The 25438-nt window shown below is 57.9% G+C and overlaps 1 protein-coding gene across 2 annotated transcripts in view; it reads right to left on the minus strand.

The window, feature by feature from the left end:
• The window catches only part of UNC5A (unc-5 netrin receptor A), a 65623-nt gene extending 43262 nt beyond the window's left edge, over window positions 1-22361 (minus strand). For both annotated transcript variants that reach the window (XM_056113124.1, XM_056113123.1), the window contains exon 1: window positions 22266-22361. In XM_056113124.1, the coding sequence (XP_055969099.1) occupies window positions 22266-22335 (70 nt within the window). In that variant the 5' untranslated portion in view covers window positions 22336-22361. The remainder of the gene's footprint in view (window positions 1-22265) is intronic.
• Window positions 22362-25438: the final 3077 nt, after the last annotated feature.

A 25438-nucleotide genomic window follows, 5' to 3' on the forward strand; every position in this document is an offset into this window, starting at 1 on the left:
TCTGAGTGATAGCACAGCGGGGGAGGGGGTGCTTGCCTTGCACCCCTAGTGTGCCATCAGTCCCACGAGGAGTGATACCTGAGCACCACCAGGTATGGCCCAAAACAACAAAAAACCAAAAATTCTTTGCCCAACCATGTCTTCTTCATTTTTTTTCTTTTTGGATCACACTGGCGATGCTCAGGGGTTACTCCTGGCTCTGCACTGCACTCAGGAATTACTCCTGGCAGTGCTGGGGGACCATATGAGATGCTGGGAATCGAACCCGTGTTGGCCATGTGCAAAGCAAACACCTTCCCAGCTGTGCTACCATTCCAGCCCCAACCATGTCTTCTATGGTCTTAGGAACAAACACCCCTACAGGCACTGTCCCCCCTCAATCCGCCCAATCATAACATCGCTGGCCATTCTCTGCCCAATCCACCACCTTGGGAGATAAGCTTTTCCCTCCAGCCTGGCATTTTACCATCCCCCGGGGAGAGTTTAGATTTAACCACAAACTCGGTGATTTCACTGTATACACATCCTCGCCTGGATCTTTTATTTAAATGTTAAGGGGGGGGAGAAGATTAGTGCCAATTCTTGGTGGAGCTCACTTCTCTATCTCACATTCCTCGCTCCACAAGACTGTTTATTGCGACGCAGACCTTTTGTTTCCCTTCTTTGTCGACTCCTTATCAACCAAGAGGCAGTAGCTTCCAATTCCAGATGAATCCATTTTACAGACACGCTCCCGTGAGCGACCCACATTCCTGTAACACTTAGGATAATGCGAAGGACACGCGGCACCCACACACTTTCCTACACTCACACACTTTTTTTTTGTTTTTTTTTGGGGGGGGCATACCCAGCAACGCTAAGGATTTACTCCTGACTCTGCACTCAGGAATTACCACTGGTGGTGCTCAGGGGACCATATGGGATGCCTGGCATCGAACCTGGGTCAGCTGCATGCAAGGCAAGTGCCCTCCCTGCTGTACTATGGCTCCGCCCCCACACACTCTTACACACACAGAGACTCATACACTCATAAACACAGACTCACACTGCCACACACACACACAGACTCACACTGCCGCACATATACACACAGACTCACACATAGTCACACACTCATACGTGTGCATACTCACACTCAAAAGTACACACACATGCTCACATACGCTCTCATGCCCTCATAAATGTAAACATACATTCACAAACAAATATGCTGGTCACACACACATACACACATTTACACAGACTCACAGACTCTTTCTCTCTCTCTCTTTCTCTTTCTCTCTCACACACACACTCAGGACACAGACTTACACTCTCCTATCACAGTCATGGTCTGTCTGCACCCCTTCTCAGGCACCCTTGGGCTCTCCACCCCACCTCTCTCCCCCACCTGCACGTGGACAGGGGAGCCAGCTGCCGTATGTTGAGGAGTCCAAGGATATTATGTTTGACAGGAGAGATGAGGATGGAGCCAGGCAGGCAAACGCCAGTACAAGACCGAAATGCATCGGCAGCTTGGAGCATCTGTAAGTGTTGGGACGGGATCAGGGAATTTCCTGAAATTTGGACTGGGGTGGGCAGAGGATCCTGGCTGAGGCCCCTACTCAGCGATGGCAGAGGGGAGGGAGGGGGAGGAGGGCAGCACAGCAAGCTGGGCTGACCTGGGGGCATCTATGCACTTGGCACACCGCAGACTGCTGAGCCTCAGGAGCTGGCCTCGAGGGGGCAGTATCCCTGGCAGGGCCCACAGGACTTCCGTCTGCCTTGGAATTTCTTCATTGGCACCCGCCCATTGGCATTGCCACCCAGACATTCTGGCCCAGCCACAGGGCTGAGGTCAGTTCGCCAGCATCCTGTATCCGGTATCCCTCACACAGCACGCCCATGCAAATGAGGGCGGCACCCTGGCCAATGGGAGTGTCATCAAGAATTCTATGTAAATAAAGGCAGCATTCCAGCCAATGGAAGTGTCATAGAGATCATATGCAAATTACGGCGGTCCCCGGTTCAATGAAAAGGCCATCAGGGACTCTATGCAAATTAGGGGGGGTACCCTGGCCAATGGAAGTGTCATCAGGGAATTCTATGTAAATGAGGGCAGCACTCCCGCCAATGGAAGTGTCATCAGGGATCCTATGCAAATTAGGACATTCCCCAAGACAATGAAAATGGCATCAGGGATTCTATGCAAATTACGGGGGGGGGGTACCCTCGCCAATGGAAGTGCCATCAGGGATTCTAAAAATTCTGAATCAGGGATTCAGGGACCTAGAAAGGTCTGGGTGGGATGGGTGGGGATGGCGAGATGGCGGATTCGAAATCCTCAGCAGGAGAAATCCATCTGTGAACTGGCAGAGACCTCTCTGCCTTTATCCTGCGGCCCGGGAGTTCTTCAATCAGATCCCTCTTACTTTCTTTTTCCTCCTTTCCTGGCATTTTTCTCACTCCCCACCCCCTTGCCCCAGGATTCTTGGAGGAGAAGATCTTTAAACAAATCACCCCTCCAGGGCCCAGGGGGGATATATTAGAGTTCCAAAGTGATGGGTAAAACGGGAGTGGTAATCCAGGGAAGACAGGGAGACATATCGGGCAGGCTGGGTGGCTAATGCCAGCTATGCATCTCGGGCAGGACTGGGGAGCCGCAAGCTACTTCTCACAGGCAGACAGGCAGACTGGGAGGCTGAGAAAGGGAGAGAGGACACCTCCCCACCCCCCCACCCCCATCAGCTCCTCCTCTGTTCTCTTCAGCACTCCGACAGTGTGCAATTATTTCATTTCTTCATTTGCACACTGGCCTTTGCCTGTCTCCCCAGCTAGAGTCTCCAGCTCCCAGGAATCTCTATATCACCCTAATTCCCCAGAGCCGGGCTCAAAGCCGGGTGCTCAATCGACGTACGATGGGAGCGGAGGAATGAATGAAGAAGCAGGTAAGGGAATGAATGAATGAGGGGCTTCTGGCTGGCTACACCCAAGCTGGTTTGGAGATGAAGCCAGACTCGATCTGGATGCCCTGGGGTTATAGCCAGCAACCCATGTCCCAGATGCTACCCTGCATAACTAGATGCATGAGAAGATCAAAAATCTAAACTTTAGAAGAGGCCCACCAGGCGCTGACCCCTGACTTGCCCCTGTCCACATCCTGCGTGTACACTGGCACCAGTGTGGGGACCATCAACCTCCTCCAAATCATTCCGGCACAGAACAACTCCCTGTCATCTTCCGATTGGCCTCTGGGCCACCGTGATCCTTCTAACGCCCGCCCCCGCCCCCCCCACCCCCTCAGATCAGATCACACTGTTTTCCCCACGTGAAATCTTCTGCCGGCCCCCACCATCTCTTGCTTGGTGTGGCATTAAAGGCTTTGCATAATGCGGACTCAACATCGCAGCCTCTGCTGGAGCCTCCATCACCATGGAAACTGCGAGGACAGCAGCCCACACGGGTCTTTGCGCTCCCCCTCCGCAACCTGTCCCAGAGCCCGGAGCCCTTCTGGATCACGGCCCTCCATTGCACAGATGAGGAAAAGTGAGGTGCGGTGTAGTAAGCATTATCCAGCGAGCTCCAATCCCAGCAGCTGTGCCCTGCAGCTCCTCAGTGCGAGCCCGTGCGCTGAACCCTTGATGGCTTCAAGCCTCAGTTTCCGCATCTGTAAAGTAGGCTGAGGACCAGCGCCTCCTCTGAGTCCCCAAGACGAAGCACTACTCTGCTAAGAAGGAGAAAGCTGGGCAGGGAAGTGCGACCCCTGAGTGTGAGCGGGGAGAGAGTGGGTGCGGGACTGGAGGACTGAGATGAACCACCGCTAGGGGGCAGTGTCGGCGGCCAGGTGCGGGGAGGCGACAGAGATGGGGGCGTCAGGGCTCCTGGGAAGGCGAGCTCTGGACAAGGCAGGCCACAAAAGTATGCAGAGCACTTGAGTGGCTGGAGGGAGAAAGTGGGGGGTGGGGGAGGGAGGATGCACAGCAGGGCAAAGTGGGTGATCCAATTTAGCCCCGCCTCCAGCACGGGTTTCCTGCCGCAGCAAATGCACAAAGGGGAGGTTCCTGCCCCTCATCCCCAGAACTGGAGAGCTGGAGACTGGGGGAGGGGGTTCGGGGGCTCCATATAGCAGCTGACTGGAGTTGCCAGCTGCAGTCCCATAAATCCTGCCTTGGCCCAGGCTGGCAGTCCATTACCATGAAGGATTTTTATCGCACTTTACAACCTCCCTGTCTTGTACGGCGACAGCAGGTAATTAAAACAATAATTGTTTTCTGATGTTGCTTCTGCTGAACGATAAAAGCTTCCAGTTATTTTCCTTTCGCAGGGGTAGGTGGGGGAAGGGGTCGGAGCTGGGGGGCGTGGGGCTGGGGAGGTGGAGCCACGGAGGAGGGGAGGGAGGCACGCAGTTAGGGGAGGAAGGGGTGGCCAGCACCCAATGCAGCCTAAAGGACTACAGGACTCTCCCTCTCCTCTTTCTCTCTGCAAAGTTCTGGGCACTTCCGGGCACATGCAAGCAGGACAGGTCAAACATGCGACCCCTGCCGGCAACATGCGCTCCTGCAGGCAACGCGCGCCCCCTGCAGGCACGTCCTTTTTGCCCAGCCCTGAGCCACCCTGGGGACTTGCTCCGGAGTGGGTCATTATGCTCCTGGGAGGGAGGGAGGGAGGGAGGGAGAGAGGGATGCAGCAGCTAGGTCCTTGTCTGTCCAAAGCCTTAGGGACCCTGCAGAGAAGCTCCCAGCCACCCTGAGAGGCTGTAAAGACAAACGGTAAAGATGTATATGTGGGCACCTGTCCCCATGCTAATGTGCTTTTGCTTCTTCCCAGCTGTCCTAGGTCTGGGGCACCAGTGGGGGCTTGCTTGGGGAGGACTGAGTCCATCAAGTCACAGAGAGCTTCATTCAAGGGTAATTGGGAAGAGTTTTCCTGCCCCTCCATCACCAACCCACTCACCTATCATCCATCCACCCACCCTCCATCCACCCACCGACCCACCCTCCATCCACCCACCGACCCATCCATCCATCCACCCACCCATCCACCCGCCCATCCATCCTCCCTCCACCAATTGACCCATTCATCCATCCTCCTACCTACCCATTCCTCTCCCTCTCTTCATCCATCCACCCATTTATCTATTCATCCACCCTCCACCCACCCAACTATTTAAGCATGCCTCCATTCATCCCTTCATCCACTCCGCTCTCCACCCACCCAGCTATTCATCCATCCACCTATCCCCCAGTCATCTTCTCCCCATCCATCCACTCAGCCACTCACCTCGCCACCCATTCATCTACCACTCACCAACATGCTCACCCATCCTCCCATTCATCCACCCACTCATTTATCCATCCATCCATCTGCCATCCATCACTGACTCAACTAGCCACTCATTCATCTATTAGTCACACACTTACATACTCTTCCATCCTCACCCATTTATCTACCCACCTATCCACCCATCCATCTACCCTCAGACCCATCCATCCATCCATCCATCCATCGACCCACCCATCCATCTTTGATCAGTCAAGTCACTCACCTAGTCACTCATTCATCTATTAATCACTTGCCTATATGCTCATCCATTCTTCCACCCATTCATCCATCCACCTAGTCATTCACCTCACCACCCGTTCATTCATCAGTCACTGGTATGCTCATTCATGCTCCCATCCATCCACCCACCCAATCCAGAGCTTCCCCTTAATAACCAGGACCTGTTCTAGGCATGGGGCCATAGCAGGAATAATCTTCCTGAGGAATTACTGTACCTTAGGGAGCTTATGCGTGGGGCTAAAAAGTAATACAGTGGGTAAGTCACCTGTTTACACACAGCCAACCTGGATCCCCATATGATCCCTGGAGCACCACCAGGAGCGATTCCAAGTGCAGAGTCAGGAATGACTCCTGAGCACTGCCAAGTGAATCCCCCCAAAAACAAACAAAAAGAAACAACTTACGTTCTACCAAGGATGGAGAGAAAACTACCAACATAAAGATCATCTTTGATATAAGGTGCATTAAAGAAGCTAAAAACTCGGGGCTGGAGTGATAGTACAGCGGGTACGGCATTTGCCTTGCATGCAGCCGACCCGGGTTCAATCCCCGACATTCCATATGGTCCCCAGCACCGCCAGTAGTGATTCCTGAGTGTAGAGCCAGGAGTAACCCCCGAGTATCACTGAGTGTGAACCAGAAAAAGAAAAAAAAAGCTAAAAACTGGGGTCAAAGCGATAGCACAGCAGGTAGGGAATTTGCCTTGCACATGGCTGACTTGGGTTCAATCCCTGGCATCCCATAGGGTCTCCCGAGCCCCACCAGAAGTGATTCCTGAGTGCAGAGTTAGGAGTAAGCCCTGAGCATTGAGTCAGGAGTAAGCCCTGAGCATTGCCAGATGTGACCCCAAAACAAACAACAATATAAAGTTAAAACTAAGCGATAGCTTAGACGGTCAGGGAGAGCTGTCTGAGGGGGTGATTCAGTGAGAGTTGGATGACTGAAGAAGAATGAGGGGTGTAGAGCTGTGACAGAACCTTAAAAACCCCAAGTCTCCAGGCTGGAGTGACAGTACCGCAGGTAGGGCATTTGACTTGAATGTGATCGACCCGGGTTCGATCCCCAGCATCCCATAGGGTCCCCTGAGCACCACCGGAAGTAATTCCTGAGTGCAGAGCCAGGAGAAATCCCTGAGCATCGCCGGGTATGACCCCAAAAGCCAAAAAAAAAAAAACAAACCACAAAAGACCCGAAGTCTCCAAACGCTGCTGTCCTGAAACTTTTCCCTTCCAGTTCTGCTATGTAGAGTCCCACAGTGAACATGGGGTGGGCTGGGGGGAGGGCTAGGGCTGGGGCCAGACATGAGCTCTGCTAGTGACACAAGTGACATCATACCTGGGGGCTCCCCCGCCGCGCCCGGAGGCTGCCAGTAAATCACCCTGATGCTTTAAAACAAATACTTCTTAATCACTAAAAATTGAAATGATTTCATGTGAAAATGTTAATGTATTCGGAATCACAGTCGCACACCGCATCTGACAAATTAGCACCCAGCCCGCTGCATTGTTTGGTAGCTGCATTTATCCTGGTGACGAGACACGCACACAAAACGGGGCAGAAGGGTGGAGAGGCTAGCTCTCAACTGGGGGCAGCTGGATCAGCTGGATCGCAGGGGGCCAGGGAGACCTTTGACCCTGGCAGCCGGCCAGCCTGCCCAGAGCATCCCCGCCGCCCAGACCCCTGATCTGACCTAGGCCATGAGATCCACAATGCCCAAGGAACTCAGATACTAGCTGAGCTGGGTGATCCCAGGACAGGGGAAAGATAATTTGAGCTAGAACTTAATACTCCAGGTGCCGGGGAGATTGTACAGTGGGTAGGGTACCCACCTTGCATGCAAACTACTTGGGTTTGAACCCCAGGTTGGACTGACACCACCAGGAGTAATTCCTGAGCACAAAGCCAGAAATGTGGTCCCCAGCACCCATTATGGTCCCCTGAACCCCGCCAGGAGTGATCCTTGAGCACAGTGCCGAATCAAAAGTAAGAATTTTATATTTCAGAGGCCAAGGGGTAGGCGTTTGCCTTGCACACAGTCGACCCGAGTTCGATCCTCAGCATCCCATATGGTGTCCCAAGCACTGCCAAGAGTGATTAGTGATTCCTGAGTGCAGAGCCAGAGCCAGAAGTAACCCCTGAGCATCATGAATTAATTAAATATTAATAAGAATTTAATATTTCAAAACAGAAAACAAAACCAAGAATTGAATAATTTCAAACCAGACGAGGCAGCGAAACAGGAACTCTCAAGGCTTCCTGGTGGGACTGTAAAATAGCACAGGGGCGGGGACTGTGACTAAAAGCATCTGCCTCGCATGCAGGAGGTCATGAGTTCGATTCCCAGTGCCACCCACAGGCGCACGGGATTGGCTAACTGGGTAGACCAGTATGTGAGCAATCTCTAGCACAAAAACAAGTGGATGCAAGCACTAAAACAAAAGCTTGTGATCTTGGTCGCACCACTATGAAAGATACTGGAGCACAGGGGGTGGAAGGTGACCCCCGACCCCAGCGAGCAAGAAGCGCCACAGCGACCCCTGGTGGTCACTATGCAATTGCACCCCTGCAATTATGATGTGGGTGAGCACTATAATCAACGTCAGACCCACAGCAGAGCAAGCAAGCATGTGTGAACCCACCCCACCTCCCCGCGGTCCACTCCACGTTCCCAAACTCCACCCACCACCGTTCCCCGTGATCCCAATACCAACAAGAACAAGAGCTGCAGAGATAACACAGCGGGTAAGGCGCTCCCTTGCATGCAGCCAACCTGGGTTCCATCTCCAGCACCCAAAAGGGGTCCCTGAGCTCCTCCAGGATTGATTCCTGAATGTAGTCAGGAGTAACCCCTGAGCAGAGTCAGGTGTGGCTCACACACACACACACACACAAACAACAACAACAACAACAAATAGCAACAAAGGGGAAGGGGGAAATGTTTCCACGAGTTAGGACCTGGAGCCTGAACCTGAACTCACTTTCCTTGCCTGCACCTGACCTGGGTTCAATCCCTGGATTCCCCCCAAGGCCCGCTTGGCATGATCCCAGAGCACAGAGCCAGGAGTAATCCCTGAACACTGCCAAGTGGCATCTCCTCCCCTTCCCCGACCCCCCCCCCACAACCTTGCAAAAAGTAAAATAAAATAGTAAGTAGCACTGTTAGTAAGGAAGACAGTTCAGGACATCGTCAAAGAATTGAATGTTTAGGGCTGGAGGGATAGCACAGCGGGTAGGGAATCTGCCTTGCACGTGGCTGACCCGGGTTCGATTCCCAGCATCCCATATGGTCCCCAGCACCGCCAGGAGTAATTCCTGAATGCAGAGCCAGGAGTCACCCCTTGTGCATTGCCAGGAGTGACGCACAAAAAAAAAAAAAAAAGAACTGAATGGTTCACGTGGCCAACCCAGGTTCAGTTCCCCAGTTTGAACCCCTTACGGTTCCCTCCAGCAGTGATTCCCAAGAGTAGAGCCAGGAGTGAGTCCTGAGCATTGCTGGGCGTGACACCCCCCACCCCAACAAACAAACAACCATTGATGCCAATTCAGTGCCTCCCTGAGTGGCCGCTCCCTCCGCTGACCCACCTCAGCCCCTGCCCGGCCCGCTGTGCATCAGAGCATCAGTCACTGTTGTGTGTGATTGTCACTGTCAATTGCAAACCTGTGCCCGGGGGGGCGGGGGGGTAGGGCTCTTGCCTTGCATGCAGACAGCCTGAGTTCGATACCTGACATCCCATTATGGTCCCTTGAGCAATGCCAGGAGTAAGTCCTGAACATCATTGGATGTGGCAAACAAAATGGAGAAAGTGTGACATCCACCGAGATGTTGTCCCTCCGAAAGCCCATCCCCTGGGCCGGCGCAATAGGACAACGAGTAGGGCACCTGCCTTGCACGCAGCTGACCGGGTTCTATTCCTGGCATCCCATATGGTCCCCTGCGCCCTCCGATGTCTTTCGCAGGCGTGATCCCTGTGTTAAAAGTTTTAGAGGGGCCAGAGAGGACAGTGGGTATCCCATATGGTCCCCCGAGTACCGCCAGAAATGAATCCTGAGCAAAGAGGCAAGTTAACCCCAGAGCATAACTAGTGATGGCCCCAAAACCAAGCAAGCAACAAACCTCAAGGCAACAGCCGCCTGCTGGAACCACTTCACAGCCAGCTGGGGCCACCTCTGACCTCCAGTACCTCCTATTTCCTGCTCCTAACCTCGCCCTTCTATCCTGGAGGAAACAGAAAAGTATCCCCCCTACCCCCCATCCAGTCCCATCACCTTTAGCCTGTCTCCGGGGAATGCATGGCACCCCTGTGACATTTTCTTTGCATCACTTGGTGAGAATTCACTTTCCGTGGCTGGGATCCAGGCTCCAGCTTGGAGACGGGGTAGGGATATTTCTGTGGGATGGGTGTGGGGGCGGTTCCCCAGCTTTTTTCAACTTTTTTTTTTTGCTTTTTTGGGTCACACCTGGCGATGCACAGGGGTTACTCCCGACTCTGCACTAAAGAATTACTCCTGGGACCCTACGGGATGCTGGGAATCGAACCTGCGTGGGCCGCATGCAAGGCAAACACGCCCTCCCCGCTGTGCTATCGCTCCAGCCCCTCTTTTCAACTTCTTTCCCAGTCTGGGCTCCTCTCAGATCTCTTCTCAGCCGGCAAAGCTGTGAAAGGCCGCCCCTCGCCCCGCCCCTGCCCCACCCCACCCCGCCGCGTCCCTCGCCCCCGCCCCCCCTACAGACAGCACCCCGGGGCCGCTCGGTTCCACCGTCTCGGTCTCCCGCATCCATCCCGCCTGGCTCCATCCTGCCGCGGGAAGACAGGCTCTTGTCATTTCTTGCCCGGCTGATCGCGCAGCCTCCCGGCTGATCTCCTAGCCTCCAGCCTCTGCTTCCCTCCCGTCCTCCATGCGCGGCCAGATTAATCTTTCTTAAACACCGCTCACCGCCTGTCACTTCCCAGCTCAGCGATCGCGCCAGCCCCGATGCTCACTGGCCCCCCGCGGGCACCGTCTGCTCCAGCCAGGCTACGCCTCTTGGTTCCTCCCCTCTCACTCACCCCCACATCCACGGCTGTCACCCAGGGAGACGCCATCGCTCCTAGGTCCGATCCCCACATGAGGGGACCCCTGGGTCTCAGGGACCACCCCCCACACATATCATTTGGAGCAGAAGGAGACCAGCCTTGAAGCCCCAGGTCTGTCTAGGGGGTCAGTCAGTGGGGCAGTGATTAGCGCTTGGAATTCTCCCCAACATAGAGAAGAGGGACCTTTCTTTTCTCTTTTTTTGGGGGGTCACACCCAGCGATGCACAGGGGTTACTCCTGGCTCTGCACTCAGGAATGACTCCTGGCGGTGCTCAGGGGACCATATGGGATGCTGAAAATCGAACCCGGCTGCGTGCAAGGCAAACGCCCTCACAGCTGTACTATCGCTGGAGCCCCAAGAAGAAGGACCTTTCTGAAACCAGAGTGATAGCACAGCGGGCAGGGCTCGTGCTGCAGGCAGCCGACCCAGGTTCGATCCCCGGGACAGTCAGTGGACTCTCCCTGCCCCATGTGGTTGGGGAATTTGTGATCCAGGGGCTGAAATCCCGGACTCGCTCACACAAGGCCTGTTGTCACTTTGAGCAACCTTCCTGGCCTGCACTTTTTTGGGGGTGGTGGGGGTGGGGTTCATACCTGGCAGTGCTTAGGTATCCCAGGTTCTGTGCTCAGGGATCACTCCTGGCGGAGCTCAGGAGGCCTTATAGGGTGCCCGGGATCAAGCCTGGGTTGGCCAGGTGCAAGGCAAGCGCCCTCCATGATGTGCTAGCTCGCAGGCCCATGCTCTAACTTTTCCTTCTTTTTATATTTTTTTGGGGATGGGGGTTGGGGACCACACCTAGTGGTGCTCAGGGCTGACTCCTGGCTCAGGAATTATTGCTGGAGGTGCTTGGAGGACTCATATGGGATGCTGGGGTTCAAACCCAGGTCAGCCGTGTGCAAGGCAAAAGTCCTCCTCACTTCTCTCTCTCTCTCTCTCTCTCTCTCTCTCTCTCTCTCTCTCTCTCTCTCTCTCTCTTTTTGTTTTGTTTTGTTTTTTGGGTGACACTCGGAGATGCTCAGGGCTTATTCCTGGCTCATGCACTCAGGAATTACTCCTGGTGGTGCTCGGGGGACCCTATGGGATGCTGGAAATTGAACCCGGGTTGGCCGCTTGCAAGGCAAACGCCCTACCTGCTGTGCTATCGCTACAGCCCCTTGTGTTCTAACTCTTGAGTCAGCCCCAGGCCACATCCAGGTGACACAGGGAGTCTGGTCTCCCCAGGTGTAAAGACTCCAGTCAAACCTCTGGGCTCCGGGGACCCGGGGGTGGGGGGTATGGGTTTGGGGGAGTGAGGGGGATTAGGCCCCATCACGCCTGGAAATTAAGGCTTCTTTCTCCTCCAAGAGATACCAGATAAGGCCTTCACAGCTAACTGGGGACAGGGACGGGACACGGTGCAGCGGGTGGTGGAGTGAATCAGGTAGGTGACAAAGTCAAGAGAAGCCACCAGATGCCAGCTGGCCCACCTCTGGGTCAGGAGCAATAATACAGCAGGTTAGGCATAAACTAATGCCTTGCACAAGGCTGACCCAGGTTCAATCCCTGGCATCCCACTGGGTCCCCAAAGCCCTGCTCGGAGTGATTCCTGATTGCAGAGCCTGGGCATTGCTGGGTGTGACCCCAAAAAGCCAAAAACAATACGAAGAGACAGATAAGAAAAGAAACAGCTGGCCCAGCTCGCTGGACCTCAATATTCGCATCCAATAAATGGGCCGAACCTCCTCCTTCAAACTTGGCTCAACAGCTAGACCCTCCTCAAGGGGGTCCTCCCCCCCACCACATGCATCCTTCCAGATGGGGAGGGGGCCCGGGTGGGGTGGGGGTGAGGGGCAAGCCCAGGAGATGTAGTTCAAGCCCGCGGCCTCCGGGGGGCTCCGAGTGGGGCGAGGGGCCCGGAAGGGGGCGTAGGGTCGGCGCAGGGGGTGGGGTCCGCAGCCCGGCGCGAGCACAGCTGAAGGCGGCTCCCCGGGCGGCAGCCGAGCGCTCAGCCAGGAACTTGTTAACAGGCCCCGAACAAAGGGCCGCTAATCCGGCAGGCGGGCAGGCGGGTGGAGACATCCCGCCCCTGCCCCGCGCTCCGCCGGCTTCCCCCGACTTCAGCGCGCCCCGTGGGGGGACCGGCGGGGTCGGCGGGGCGCGCCCACCCCCCAGCACGCGGCACCCCATCCCACCCCCACTCTCCCGCCCGCCCGCTGGCGCGGATGCTAATTGCACATCCCGGGCGCGCCCACCGGAGCTCACCCTGCACCTCCCGGGGCCCTCAACTCCCATCCCAGCCAGCCACCCGGTTCTGGGAGGGGGCGGGTTCCGGTCCAAAAGCACAACTGGGGGAAAGCCAACTGCTTCCACCACCACCCCCAATCTGGTCTCCGCCCCCAGGCAGAATGGCATTGGGGTGGTCCATCTGCACGGGTCGCTCCCACCCCGGCCCCCGGCCCTTGGCTGGGGAGGCTGAGGGCAGAGTTCAGCACCCCAGCCTCTGCGCACCCCAAGTCCAGACGCCGCCCCCGACCCAGACCCCAAATCTCGACCACCTTCTGGCCTGCAAGTCAAGGTGACCCCCAAGGCTCGCGAGAGTCAGTTCTGACGTCCAGGAGTGAGGAGGGGCCTGGATGCGGGTACCCCCACCCCGGAAATAGTCCAACCCCCAGACAGGATTTTAGGGACCCCCTTCTCATCAAACTGGGCCCTCACCGTGCCCCTCTGGGCAGAAGCGCCCTCGACAGATGACTAAGCTCAGTGGGGAAAGCACTTGCCTTGCACACTTGAGGTCCCGGCTGGGTCCCCACCCCTGTAATGAAAAAAGAGGGGGTGCTTGGTGAGTCCCTCCAAAACCTACGCCTGGAAACGGGAGCCAGGTGCTTCTCTACGCCCAGCTCCTGGGTATGAAAGGGAAAGAGGAAAAGACACCAAGTCTGGGGCAGCCTCAGGGACGTACGGGGGGGAAGGAGTTTGCAGGGAATGTGGCTGACCCCAGTTCGATTCCCGGCTCCCCGAGACCCCCCGCCAGGAGTGATTCCTGAGCGCAGGGCGAGGAGAAAGTTCCTGAAGACAGCCAAGTGTGGCCTCAAAACAAACAAAAAGACACCAGGTGCTGGGGCTGGAGCAATAGCACAGCAGGTAGAGCTTGGCCGACCCGAGTTCGATTCCCAGCATCCCACATGGTCCCCTGAGCACCGCTAGGAGTAAATCCTGAGTGCAGAGCCAGGAGTTAACCCCTGTGCACCGCCAGGTGTGACGGGGGGTGGGGGGGTGGGGGTGGGAAGGACACCAGGTTCGGTTCCCTTTTCCCTGGGCGGGGGATGGGAATAGGGAGGGGGCGGGGTGCATCCTCTGGTCCTAAGAGGAGAGGGCCGAAGAGCGCCCCCTGGCGAATGCGGCCATGCCGACCGCTGCCATTTCCCACCCCATCCCTCCCTGGGTAGTCAGACCCGGGTGAATCCACCTACTCTGCATCCTCCCCGCCCACCACCCCCCACACACACCCCGGATGGCGCAACAGGAGGCGGAGCCCAAATCAAGGTGAGATGCTAATTCCGCTTCTGCGCCTGCGCCCCCCCCTTCTCTAGCCCCAGCTGTGGCCTAGGATCTTGGTCCGCCAGCCCAGAACCTGGCAAGTGCGGGCTTGAGGTGGGGGAGGGGACACTCAGGCACGGCACTGGCCCCCTGGGGTGGGGTGAGGTGTCCCGGAAGGAATTGTTTTAGCAATTCCGAGCGATCCCCAGGAAAGCACGCTCCTGCTTTCAAGATTCCCATCTTCTCAGCCTGACAGCCACCTGGCAAGGAAGTACCAGCAAGGCAGGTGCTGGGCAGGTGTGAATGGTTTCTGGGGGTGGGTACCTTGTGCCGAGTGCGATTCATACGGGGATCCCCAGCCAGTTTCCCTGGGTATACCCGCATTGGCACGAACGGTCAAGTCCAAGTCTGTGACTCCCAACAAGCAGCCCAGAGAGGGTAAGCGAATTGCCCAAGGTCACAGAGTATTCAGGGAGCTGAAGCATGGGCTGAAACTGAATTCCCAGGCCCGCCCCCCACCCCCCGCCCCCCACTGCCATGTTATGTTACAGGCCTGAGCTTCTTCTCCACACAACCAGGAAATGCCCCGACCCTCATCCTCATAAGATGCCCCCCATCTCCTAACTGGTTTGCTCTTTGCACACTGGATGTTTGTATCGGGCTCTTATTCCTGCAAGGGGAGGAGGTGTGTGTGTGCAGTTGGTGAGACTGGGGTTCGGGTCAGGGAGGGGGTTCCTCAAACCAGAAGCAATGACTCCTCCCAGGGGGTCACGCCTGGATTTGGATCAATGAGATGCTTCTCAACGCAGACGTTCTCTTTCTGGGGGGGTCTCTCCTCAGGGAGTCAGTTCTTGGGCAGGAGCACAGGCTTGGCATGTGGGAGTCCCCCCGTTTGATGCTTGGCGTCCCATGATTCTCCCAATACTGTGAGAAATAGCCCCCCCCAAAAAAAATCTCAGTTCTATTCTTTTTGCCTTTTTTGACTTTTTAGGTCACACCCAGCGATGCTCAGGGGTTCCTCCCGGCTCTGCACCCAGGAGAATCACTCCTGGTGATGCTTCGGGAACCCTATGGGATGCCAGGGATCGAACCCGGGTCAGCCACGTGCAAGGCAAACGCCCTACCCGCAGGATTATAGCTCCGGCCCCTAGCTCAATTCTTTATTTTGGGTTTCGAGCTACACTGGGCGGTGCTCAGCTTCCTCCTGGCTCTGTGCTCAGGGATCACTCCTGGTGGTGCTGGGGAACCCTAGAGGGTGCTGGAGCTTGAACCCAGGTCGACCTCGTGCAAGGAAAGCACCGTCCCCGCTGTGTCATCACCCCAGTCCCGTCAGCTCTGTCCTCATCTGTGATGAATACCAGTGAGCGAGAACAGAAAAAGACAAGTAAGATCCAGAAAGGGCTGCGGGGGCTGGAGCGATAGCACAGCAGGTAGGGCGTTTGCCTTGCATGCAGCCGACCCGGGTTCGATTCCCAGCATCCCATAGCGTCCCCTGAGCATGGCCGGGAGTAACTCCTGAGTGCAGAGCCAGGAGTAACCCCTCTGCAATGCCAGGTGTGACCCAAAAAGCAGAAAGGGCTGCAGCGATAGTTCAGCGGGCGGGGTGCTTGGCTTGCATGCAGCTGAGTCGGATTTCAATCCCTCGAACCTCACAGGACTCCCTGAGCCCCACCAGGAGTGATCCCTGAGCACAGAACCAAGAGTGAGCCCTGAGCACTGCCGGGTATAGCCTGTCCCCATCATGCCCTGAGCTGTGTTATCTACGCCGGGTCCTTCTTTGGGAGGGCAGCTGTATCCCATTTTGCAGAGTAGAAAGTCCGGCACTGGAGCTGGAGCAATAGCACAGTGGGTAGGGCGTTTGCCTTGCATGCGGCCGACCTGGGGTTCGATTCCCAGCATCCCATATGGTCCCCTGAGCACTGCCAGGAGTAATTTCTAAGTGTAGAGCCAAGAGTAACCCCTGTGCATCGCTGGGTGTGACCCAAGAAGAAAAAAAAAAAGAAGAAAGTCCAGTACTTCTTAAAGATCAGGTGTTTAGTCAGAACTCGGCCCAGTCAGCTTCCTCCTGACAGTAAAAGGGGGTGAAGCACCCCAGAAGGCAGGGAAACCCTTCTGACTCCCCAAAGTGGGGGAGCCTTCGGCAGCCCCAACTGATGTCAAGTTCAACCCTGAGGACGAAATCAATCGAAGGAACCTGGGAAATCAGGAAAGGCCCCATCATGTCTTCTCCCAGCTGGGTCTGCAGCTCTGAGATCCCCAGAGGCAGCAGTGCTCTAGTAGACTGCCGTCAGGGCTTGGGGAAGCAGTCGAGGGGTACAGCACATGTCTCGCATCCAGGAGAACCCGAGCTCGATCCCCAGTACCTCCTCCAAAAAAACAGAAAAGGGGGCCAGAGTGATAGCACAGCGGGTAGGACGTTTGCCTTGCACGCGGCCGACCCGGGTTCGATTCCCAGCATCCCATATGGTCCCCCAAGCACCACCAGGAGTAATTTCTGAGTGCAAAGCCAGGAGTAACCCCTGAGCATTGCTGCGTGTAACCCAAAAAGCAAAAAAAAAAAAAAAACCCAGACAAGGGCCAGAATGATAATCCGGGGGGGGAGGGGTGGCATTTGCCTTGCGTGTGGCCGACCTGGGTTTGATCCCCAACATCCCATATGGCTCCCCAAGCAACACCAGGAATAATTTCTGAGTGCAGAGCCAGGAGTAACCCCTGAACATTTCTGGGTGTGGCCCCAAAACAAAACAAACAAAACAAGACAATTCCTGGGCTGGAGTGGTAGTACAACAGGAAGGGTGTTTGCCTTGCATGCGGCCAACCTGACTCAATCTCCCACATCCCATAGGGTCCCTGAGCCTCGCCAGGAGTGACCCCTGAGAACAGACCCAGGAGTGATCCCTAAGAACAGAGAACAGAGCCCTAAGCATCACCGGGTGTGGTCTGAAAACAAAACAAACAAAAGGACAGCAAAAGAGTTCAAAGCTCTAGACTGTTCTATGTTGCTCTTTTCTCCGAGCTTTATCTCATAGTCTCTGGGTCTTGGCCATTGATGTGATTACATGGCGCCGGGGGCAGTTTGTGGGTGTGACTGCCAAGCTACTGGAAAACGGGGGAGCTGGGGCGGAGGAGGCCCAGTCCCGTTCCTAGCGGGCTTGGAGATCTCAGACACGGGTCCCGCAAACCTCAGCAAGAGAGTTCAGAGCTCTAGAGCACGGGCTCAGAATTCTCAGAACCTCATGGTTCCAAAACCTTGGTGCAGAGAGCACCAAGCCAGGAAGGCCGACCCCTCACCTACTCCCCGCCTCAAAAAAAAGAAAAAAAACATCTGGGACTATCTCTGCCTGGGAAAGGGTCTAGGCTTGTCCATCTGTGCAAGATAATCCAGCAGGGAGGGCGCTTGCATTGCACCTGGCTGACCCGGGTTCGATCCTTGGCATCCTATAGGGACCCCAGAGCACTGCCAGGAGTGATCCCTGAGCACAGAGCCAGGAGTTTCCCCTGAGCATCGCAGGGTGTGGCCCTAAAACAAATAACAACAACCCAAAAAAGCTGTGGTGGGAGAATTAGTGCTAAGGTGGTGTTGGAAAAGCTGAACAAACTTCTCTCTTCCTGGGTAGAAGTGCTCCGAACGCAGCCAGGGACCCCTGACTCAGACCGAGGCAATAGAGGATTGATCAGGAACCATTGGGGTGTCTGTGAGGGGGGGAGGGGTGGGCACAGGAGAAACTGAGGAAATGGCTGAAGCTGGAAGCTTTTGACGCTGTCTCGGGCTCCCACGTGATTGGGGGTCACTGAAGAATGAGCCCCTCCATCCGTAGCCCACTCAAATCTCATTCCCGTGTAACTGGCCCTGGAGGGAACCATAGGATTGTGTGGAGGGGGCCGGATTCAGGCCTAGTCCCCCCAAATACACAACCAAGGCCTCGGTCTAGGTCTGGGTTGTTGGGGGACAAGGTGGGGAGCGGGGGTTGGCAGGGCCCAGGGTGCCAAGCTGTGTGATAGGCAAGGGGCTAGAGAGTGGACTCCAGGGCTCTGGGGGGCGGGGGTCCGCGCGTGGACCCCCCACCCTACCGAGAACCCCCAGCACACTCCACGGTACGTGGGGATAAGGGGGCGGTGCGTTCCCGGGGTGCAGGGTCGCTTTTCACTTGGGGGGTCCAGTCTGGCCTCTAAGTGGACGGAGGATGGGCGTGGGAGGGGCTGGAGGGTGACAAAGGAGGGGCCACGGGCAATGTCGCGGGCAGCTGAGCTTAAGGACACGGTGACAGATTAGACGTGAAGCGTGAAGGAGAAAGGATGCGGAGAAAGGAGCGAAGCGGAGAGTTCTGGAGGAGGGTAGAGGGGCTGGAGAAAGAAAAGGTGCTGGGGGTGGGGCGAGTGCGAGGGGCGGGGCCAGGGGCGGGGCCAGGGCCGGGGCGGGGCCCGCTTCTAGGGGGCGGGGCCAACGCCAGGGTTTAAGCATCAACCAGGTGGGCACCTGCGCTAAAGCCTTGTTCTGGAGAAAGGAATCCTGCTCCACCCGGAGGATTTAAGGCCAGATCCTGCCTCTCCTGCCTCTTCCTGCAGATTTGGGGCCTCCCAGGCAACACCAGACCTCAAGAAGGAGTGCAGGGCTAGGGAAGGGTGTTCGCCTTGCCCACCACTGACACAGCTCTGATCCCCAGCATCACATAGGGGTCACTGCTAGCCTCCAGGAGTGATCCCTTAGGGCCGAGGCAGGAGGAAGCCCTGAGTGTGGCCCCCAACCACCCCCCTTCTCCGCCTCCCCCCCTTCCCTGCCAAAAGGGTAGAGCACATGATTGGACATGTGAGGCTCGGATTTGATCCCAGGCATCCACATGTTCCCTCCATGCTTCTGAGAGCCACTAGGTGTGGCCCTGGTGGCCCTTGAGTAATGTCAGGCCTAAGGACCCCAGGAGTGCTCCATCCCCATAAAACAAAGGAAGAATAGAAAACAGGAATAACTTTGGCAGAGGTCAAATCCAGCTGTTTGGGAAGAGACACATCCTGGCCACTTGGTTTGGGATGGGGGTGGGGTTGGTTTTCCTGGCTTCATGTCAACCCCCAAATTCCTGGGGGAAGGGGGAAAACTGCTCCTGATACAAGGGGCCCTCTGGGAGGGGCACAGGGGGTGCAAGATCTCCCCCCCCATTCCCAAGGGGGCATAAAAGCAGGGATCTCTAAGTTCTGGAGAATTTAGAGATCTTCTCTCCCTCTCAGCCTCCAACTGAAGGCTCCAGCCTGGGGTTGGAGGGTGTAAAGTGGTGTGGGGTGAGGGTGGGAGAACGGAGTGACAAAAGGGCATTTGCCTTGAACACAGCTGACCCGGGTTCTATCACCGGCATCCCATAGGGCCCCCCCCCCCCGAGCACTGCCAGGGGTGATTCCTGAATGTAGAGCCAGGAGTAACCCTTAAACACAACCGGGTGTAGCCCCTCCCCAATACTTTTAAAGGGGGATGCTGAGGAAGATAGTAGCCCACCAGGCTAGATAGTGGGGGCGCTGGCCTTGGAGAGGTCACAGCTTGGAAGTGGGGGTCCCTCAGTCCCACCTTCCAAGAGAACCAGCTTCCCACACACCCCGTCTGCAGAAGCATCATGATTCTGGGGATGCTAGGAAGGCCGCCAGGTGTGCACCAGCCTCCCTGGGCACCCAGGCAGGTTGAGCCTACGAATGGTGGGGAGACAGGTGTATGGCACTGCACCCCGCTCCCGGAGAGGGGGGTGAGTGCGACAAGACAGGCTTTCGGGGGCCATATTGGGCGACAGGGGAGGGGGGCGCGCCTGGTCTGGGGAGCAGGAGGCTGCGGACATTCTGGCCCCGAGTGCCCCCTGCCGGCCGGCCGGCGCTCGGCCACTCACGCGCGCATTTTCCGCTCCGGGCTGTAGCCTGGGGAAACGATGGGCGGTCACGGCGGGGTCATGGGGGTGGGGTGGGGGGGGGATGCAGGGGCCGTGGAGGCATCGGGACTGGGGCACCAGGGCCTAGAGCGTGGGGGGCGAGGTAGGGGGATTGCAGCCGACCCTTCACTACCCCCCCATCCCCCCCCTTCCCCCCGCAGGAGAGACGGGATGGGCTTGCTGGCTCCTGAGGCTGCAGATTGCTTGCCTGGAGGCTGGCTCTGCTCTCCACTCCCCTGCAGCATTGGTGGTCTCAGACCCCAACAGGTGGCACTACCAACCTGGAACGCAGTGTCCCCCTCCTCTGCACACCCCCCCCCCCCGCCACACCTCTACACACCATCATCACCATCACAGGCTGCGGCACCCTGACTCACAGCACCCCGTTGGGTGCTTCTCTTTACAGGCTCACCTGTGTTCACTCCCTCCGGACACACACACACACACACGCACACACACGCACACACATACACCTGCAACCCCAAGGCCCTCACACAAACACACAGACAGGACCCCGCCACCGGCCCTTGGATACATTCATCCAGTGCAACATTTCCTGGGTACCAGTTTGGCCTCTAGCATTGGTGAGGGGTATCTGGACACCCCCTACACACACACACACACACACACACACACACACACACACACCGCCTCCTGTTCACCATCATGCTTTGTGGGGCAGCCGACACCCCTGAGCCATACACACACACACACACACACACACACACTGCCTCCTGTTCACCATCATGCTTTGTGGGGCAGCCGACACCCCTGAGCCATACACACACACACACACACACACACACACACACCTCAGTAGCCCCCAGTCTCAGGTTGGCAACGGTGATGCGCTGCCTTCACTCTGGACCGGAGACAGAGGGGCAGGTGGTTTGTTAAAGTGAGGAGTGACCGGAGTGGGGTAGGAGGGGAGAAGGGAGGCTGATGGAAGGGATGAGATGGGGTGAGAGGGAGGCTGAGGGGGGGGTCCAGCCGGCCCCACCACGCAGAGACCCAGCTCCCACACCAGACTGACCAACTCAGTCTTGCCGATCTCCAAAATCTTCCCCCATGATCTCCATTAACGCCTGCCTCTGGGACTAGGGTTTCTTTTCCACAATACTAAGCTTCTTCTTCATTGTCTGGGCCACAGGAATGGGGCACCCCCCCCAGATCCTTCCTCGGGGCAAAGAGAAAGAAGTGCTGGGCTAACACCTCAGGCCCCTGATTCCACAAATGTGTGCCCCCCAAACACTTACATATAAGCATATAAGCTCAGCTCTGAAAACTGCATGGGATTGAGGGGGTGTAAAGATCCAGAGCGCCCCCCCCACACACACAAATAAAGCTCTTGCTCAGGTGAAGCTAGGGGGGAGCAGACAAAGGATGAGGGGAACACCCACTTCCCCAGGTATGCATGGGTCAGGCCACGTTAGGTAGACAGGGGAGAAAGGTGGGTGAGAAAGGAACGCAGAGGCGCAGAGGCCAGACGGGGCGTCAGTGTGGCCCCTCACGGGCGGGAGAGCCAGGAACCACTGTCTGGCTGGGCTGTGATGCTGTGACAAGTCTGGCAGAGAGGTTTTGGGGGGGCTGGTTTGCGCGCCCCCACTGCCAGCCTGCGTGTGCGAGCGTGTCTCGGGGACAGAGGACGCGGTGTTCTGGACGTAGGCTGAGGCCGGGTGCCAAGCCGTAAGATGCCAAGGGGCAGTTTGGGGCAGATGGTCACGCGGAAGCGGTCTCTTGACTGCACCCCCCCGGTCCCCATATCTCCTCCATTTCCTCCAGACATCTGGGATGGACCCCCCAAGCTTCCCATCTGCAACCCCCAGAATCAGGGCTTCTCCCGCCCCCGCCCCGGCCCGGCGCGTGGATGCAACGCCCTCGACCCGGTTCCGGGGGCCGGGCAAACAGCAAACTTCCCCCGCCTGGAGGCGTGGGGCGTCTACACTCGCCAGCTCCGCGCGCTGACAGCTGCTCTTGGACTTGGCAGAACCCAGGCTTCCGGGGAGGCGCGCGGGGAAGCCGCGTAGCAGCCGCGAGAAACAGCCCCCGCGTCCCGCCTCGCAAAGTTTGGCCTCCGGGAGGGGGGCGCCCCCCAGCCCGGGCCGGCAGCGCGGGGTCAGGGACCCCCCTCCCTACACACACACATACTCCCCGCCACCCTAGCCGCCAGCGATCGCGCGCACGGTCCCCACCCCCCCACCGCCGCTTCCCCGGGGCGCGCGCGTGACTCACCCGAGCCGCGGAGCCAGGACGCAAGGACTATGCCCAAGAGCGCTGGCCACAGGCCGGGCCGGATGGCCATGACCGCGGGCGGACGGGCGAGCGGGCCGGCGAGGTGCGGGGTGTGGGGTGTCGGGGGGGTGTCCCCCCACCAAGCGGGCGGGAGAGCGGCTTTCAGCGCCTCGGCGCGGAGCCCCTGCCCGGGACGCCCCCGGGGTCCATGCCAGCGGACGGCGCGGCGGCCGGGTGACCGGCTTCGGGGCGCACGCGGCGCGTGGCTCCCCTGGGCACCCGGAGCGCAGCAATGCAGCCGGGGCGGAGCGCAGCGCCCAGCGCGCCGCGCACGGAACCAGCCGCCGCGCGGTACCCGCAGCCGGAGAGCGCGGGCCGCCGGGCGCCGCAAAACGCGGACTGGAGTTGCGGAGCCGGGAGAGGCGGCGGGGCGGGGCGCGGGGTGCGGGAGGAGGGGCCCGGCCACCCCGCGCCGCGCGCCACCCCCCCCGACACACTGGGGATCCCTCCCGGCGTCGCCCGAGGCTCCCCCGGGGGAGAAGTTGGGGGTACTCTGCAAAGGAAAGGTGGGGGGCGGCGGGAAGGTTTGCTCCCACCCACCCACCCGCCCTGCGAGGTCCCCAGGAGTCAGAAACCCGGAGTGGATCGGATGCCCGGATCCGGGCTCTCGGGGACCCGCCGATCTGCGCACAGGTGGCCCGGGAGGGGCCGAGGGCTGCGGCGACCCCGGGGCTGCGCCAGCCCTGCAGAGAGCAACCCGGGACCAGTGGGGGGACCGGGTTCGATTCCTCCTGCACTTGGCACCCCGCCTCTCCCCGCCACCCCGACTCTCCGCCTCCCCGGCCGCGCTCCGGGGCCGCCGGCGCGCCGCGGTACGCACGCCACCAGCCCGCGGCGTGGAGCGGGGACTGCGGGAAAGCTCGCGCGGGGTGCTGGCCCACCCCCCGACAACACACACACACACACACACACACACGCACACTCCGACCGAGCCAGGCTGCAGGCCAGACTTGGGGGCCACCCGCACTGCCAGCCACGTCGCCCGCGGGACCCCCCGCGGGAAAACCCCTAATCTTCCCCCCCCCCCGCCCTGCATCTCGGCGACCGGGAAACCCCCCCCCCTTTGGCGTAGCGCCCTCGGCCGGGCGTTAGGGGGTTGCGCCCTGGGCGCGCCCGGCGCGGAGGCCGTGGGCGTGCAAAACGGAGGCGCGTTTTCGGGGGGGAACCCGAGACCTGGGGGTAGGCTGAGGCTAGGCGCCTCCTTCTCCCGGCTCTGTGACCTTGGGCAAGTCACGTCTGCTCCCAGAGCCTCCGCCTCCGGCAAGAACCCTCCGTTCCCCGCCCCCCCATCCCTTAATCCGGTTAGAATAAACAAGAGTGTGTAGCCTTGAAGGAGAAAGGAAATGACAAACGCTCTCCTCGGGGCTCTGGGTAGTGATGGGGGGGCAGGGGGCGGCGGGGCGGGGGTCCGAGGGAGAAGGAGGGGAGGGGTCGCCCCGGGAGCGCGGGGTCGAGGACGGAGAACGCTCTCGCGGGGGCCGCGGACTCTGGGCTCAGGCACTGCGGATTGGGCAGCTCAGAATGATCTTGGCTGGCACAAAGAGAAGCTCTTCGGCATTTCTTGATACACGAGGCCCTCTCTTGGTCTGTCTTTTGTTTCCCACTTTTGATAGAGAAGGGTTATGAAAAATGTTCAGCTTCCCTCTTAACTCTGATAAAAAAGAAGGGAAAAAAAAACCCACCTCACATCAGCCAGTATTCAGATAAGCATCTACAGACGCCGCAGCCCCAAGGAAGAAAGGCTGGGACCGACCTGGGGATGCCGAGGGTGCAGCTGGCTTGGCTCGTCGGGCTCCACGTGCTCTGGGGAAAGGGGTGCTGGGGGCTGGGGGTGGGGTGCGGTATGACCATTATCTTCCGATGTTTCAATAGAAGCCATTTTGGAGGAAATCTGATTTCTTTTAAATGTTTGGAATCGAACAAAAATAGGTGTCCTTCAGATGAAAATGGCCCTACATGGTTGCCAGTTTCTGGATGTTATGCTGTGCTTTGGGGGTGCAGATCCTGTGTGTGTTGGGTGGGGGTGCGGCTCTGAGCCTAAGGTCTGGGTGTGGGTGTGCCCAGGCTGCCCTTTGACCCTAACGCCCCGCCCCCACTTCCTGGGAAGACAGGAACAGGAGGGAAGAATAGGAGTGCCTACATTGGGGACCAGCAGGAGAGAGGATGGGAAGGACCCCGGTTGCAGCAGGGAGAAGGGGATGAGGGTGAAGGACTGAAATCGGGATCGGGAGCTGGAATGGAAAATGGAATCACAGGGAGAAAGGAAGGAAGGAAGGAAGGAAGGAAGGAAGGAAGGAAGGAAGGAAGGGAGGGAGGGAGGGAGGGAGGGAGGAGGGAAGGAGAGAGGAGGGAGGGAGGAAGGAAGGGAAGAAGGAAGGGAGGGAGGGAGGAAGGAAGGGAGGGAGGGAGAAAAGAGGGAGGGAAGGAAGAAGGAAGGAAGGAAGGAAGGGAGGGAGGGAAGGAGGGAGAGAGGAGGGAGGGAGGGAAGAAGGAAGGAGGGAGGGAGGAAGGAAGGAAAGAAGGAAGGAAGAAAGGGAGGGAGGAAGGAAGGGAGGGAGGAAGGAAGGAAGGGAGGAAGGAAGGAAAGGAGGGAGGAAGAAAGAAAGGGAGGGAGAAAGGAAGGGAGGGAGGGAGGAAGGGAGGGAGAAAGGAGGGAGGGAGGGAGGAGGGAAGAAAGGGAGGAAGAAAGGGAGGGAGGGAGGGAGGGATAGGAGATGGATGGCGGCTTAGGAGAGGAAGGGAGGATGGAGGGAGGGAGAGAGAAAGAAAGAAAGAAAGAAAGAAAGAAAGAAAGAAAGAGAGGGCAGAGCAGTAGTATAGTGGGTGGGGCATTTGCCATCCACGTGGCTGACCCTAGTTCCATCCCGGGCCATTTGTGGGATGGCCCCACGAATCTCACCAGGAGCGATTCCCCTCCCTTTGTTCCTTGCTTCTCCATATGGGATGCCAGGGATCGAACCTGGCTCAGTCTCGTGGGCCACACAGGTTTATTTCTTGCCTGTCTCTCCTGAGCTCTTGCTGTGCATCTCCACAGGCTGACTGAGTGGCCGTCTTTTCAAACATCCATCAATGAGGCTCTCAGTCAGGGAAAAAGGGCTGGAGCGATAGTACAG

This window comes from Sorex fumeus, unplaced genomic scaffold (assembly GCF_029834395.1).
Source record: "Sorex fumeus unplaced genomic scaffold, SorFum_2.1 ptg000019l, whole genome shotgun sequence".
NCBI classification, from domain to species: domain Eukaryota; kingdom Metazoa; phylum Chordata; class Mammalia; order Eulipotyphla; family Soricidae; genus Sorex; species Sorex fumeus.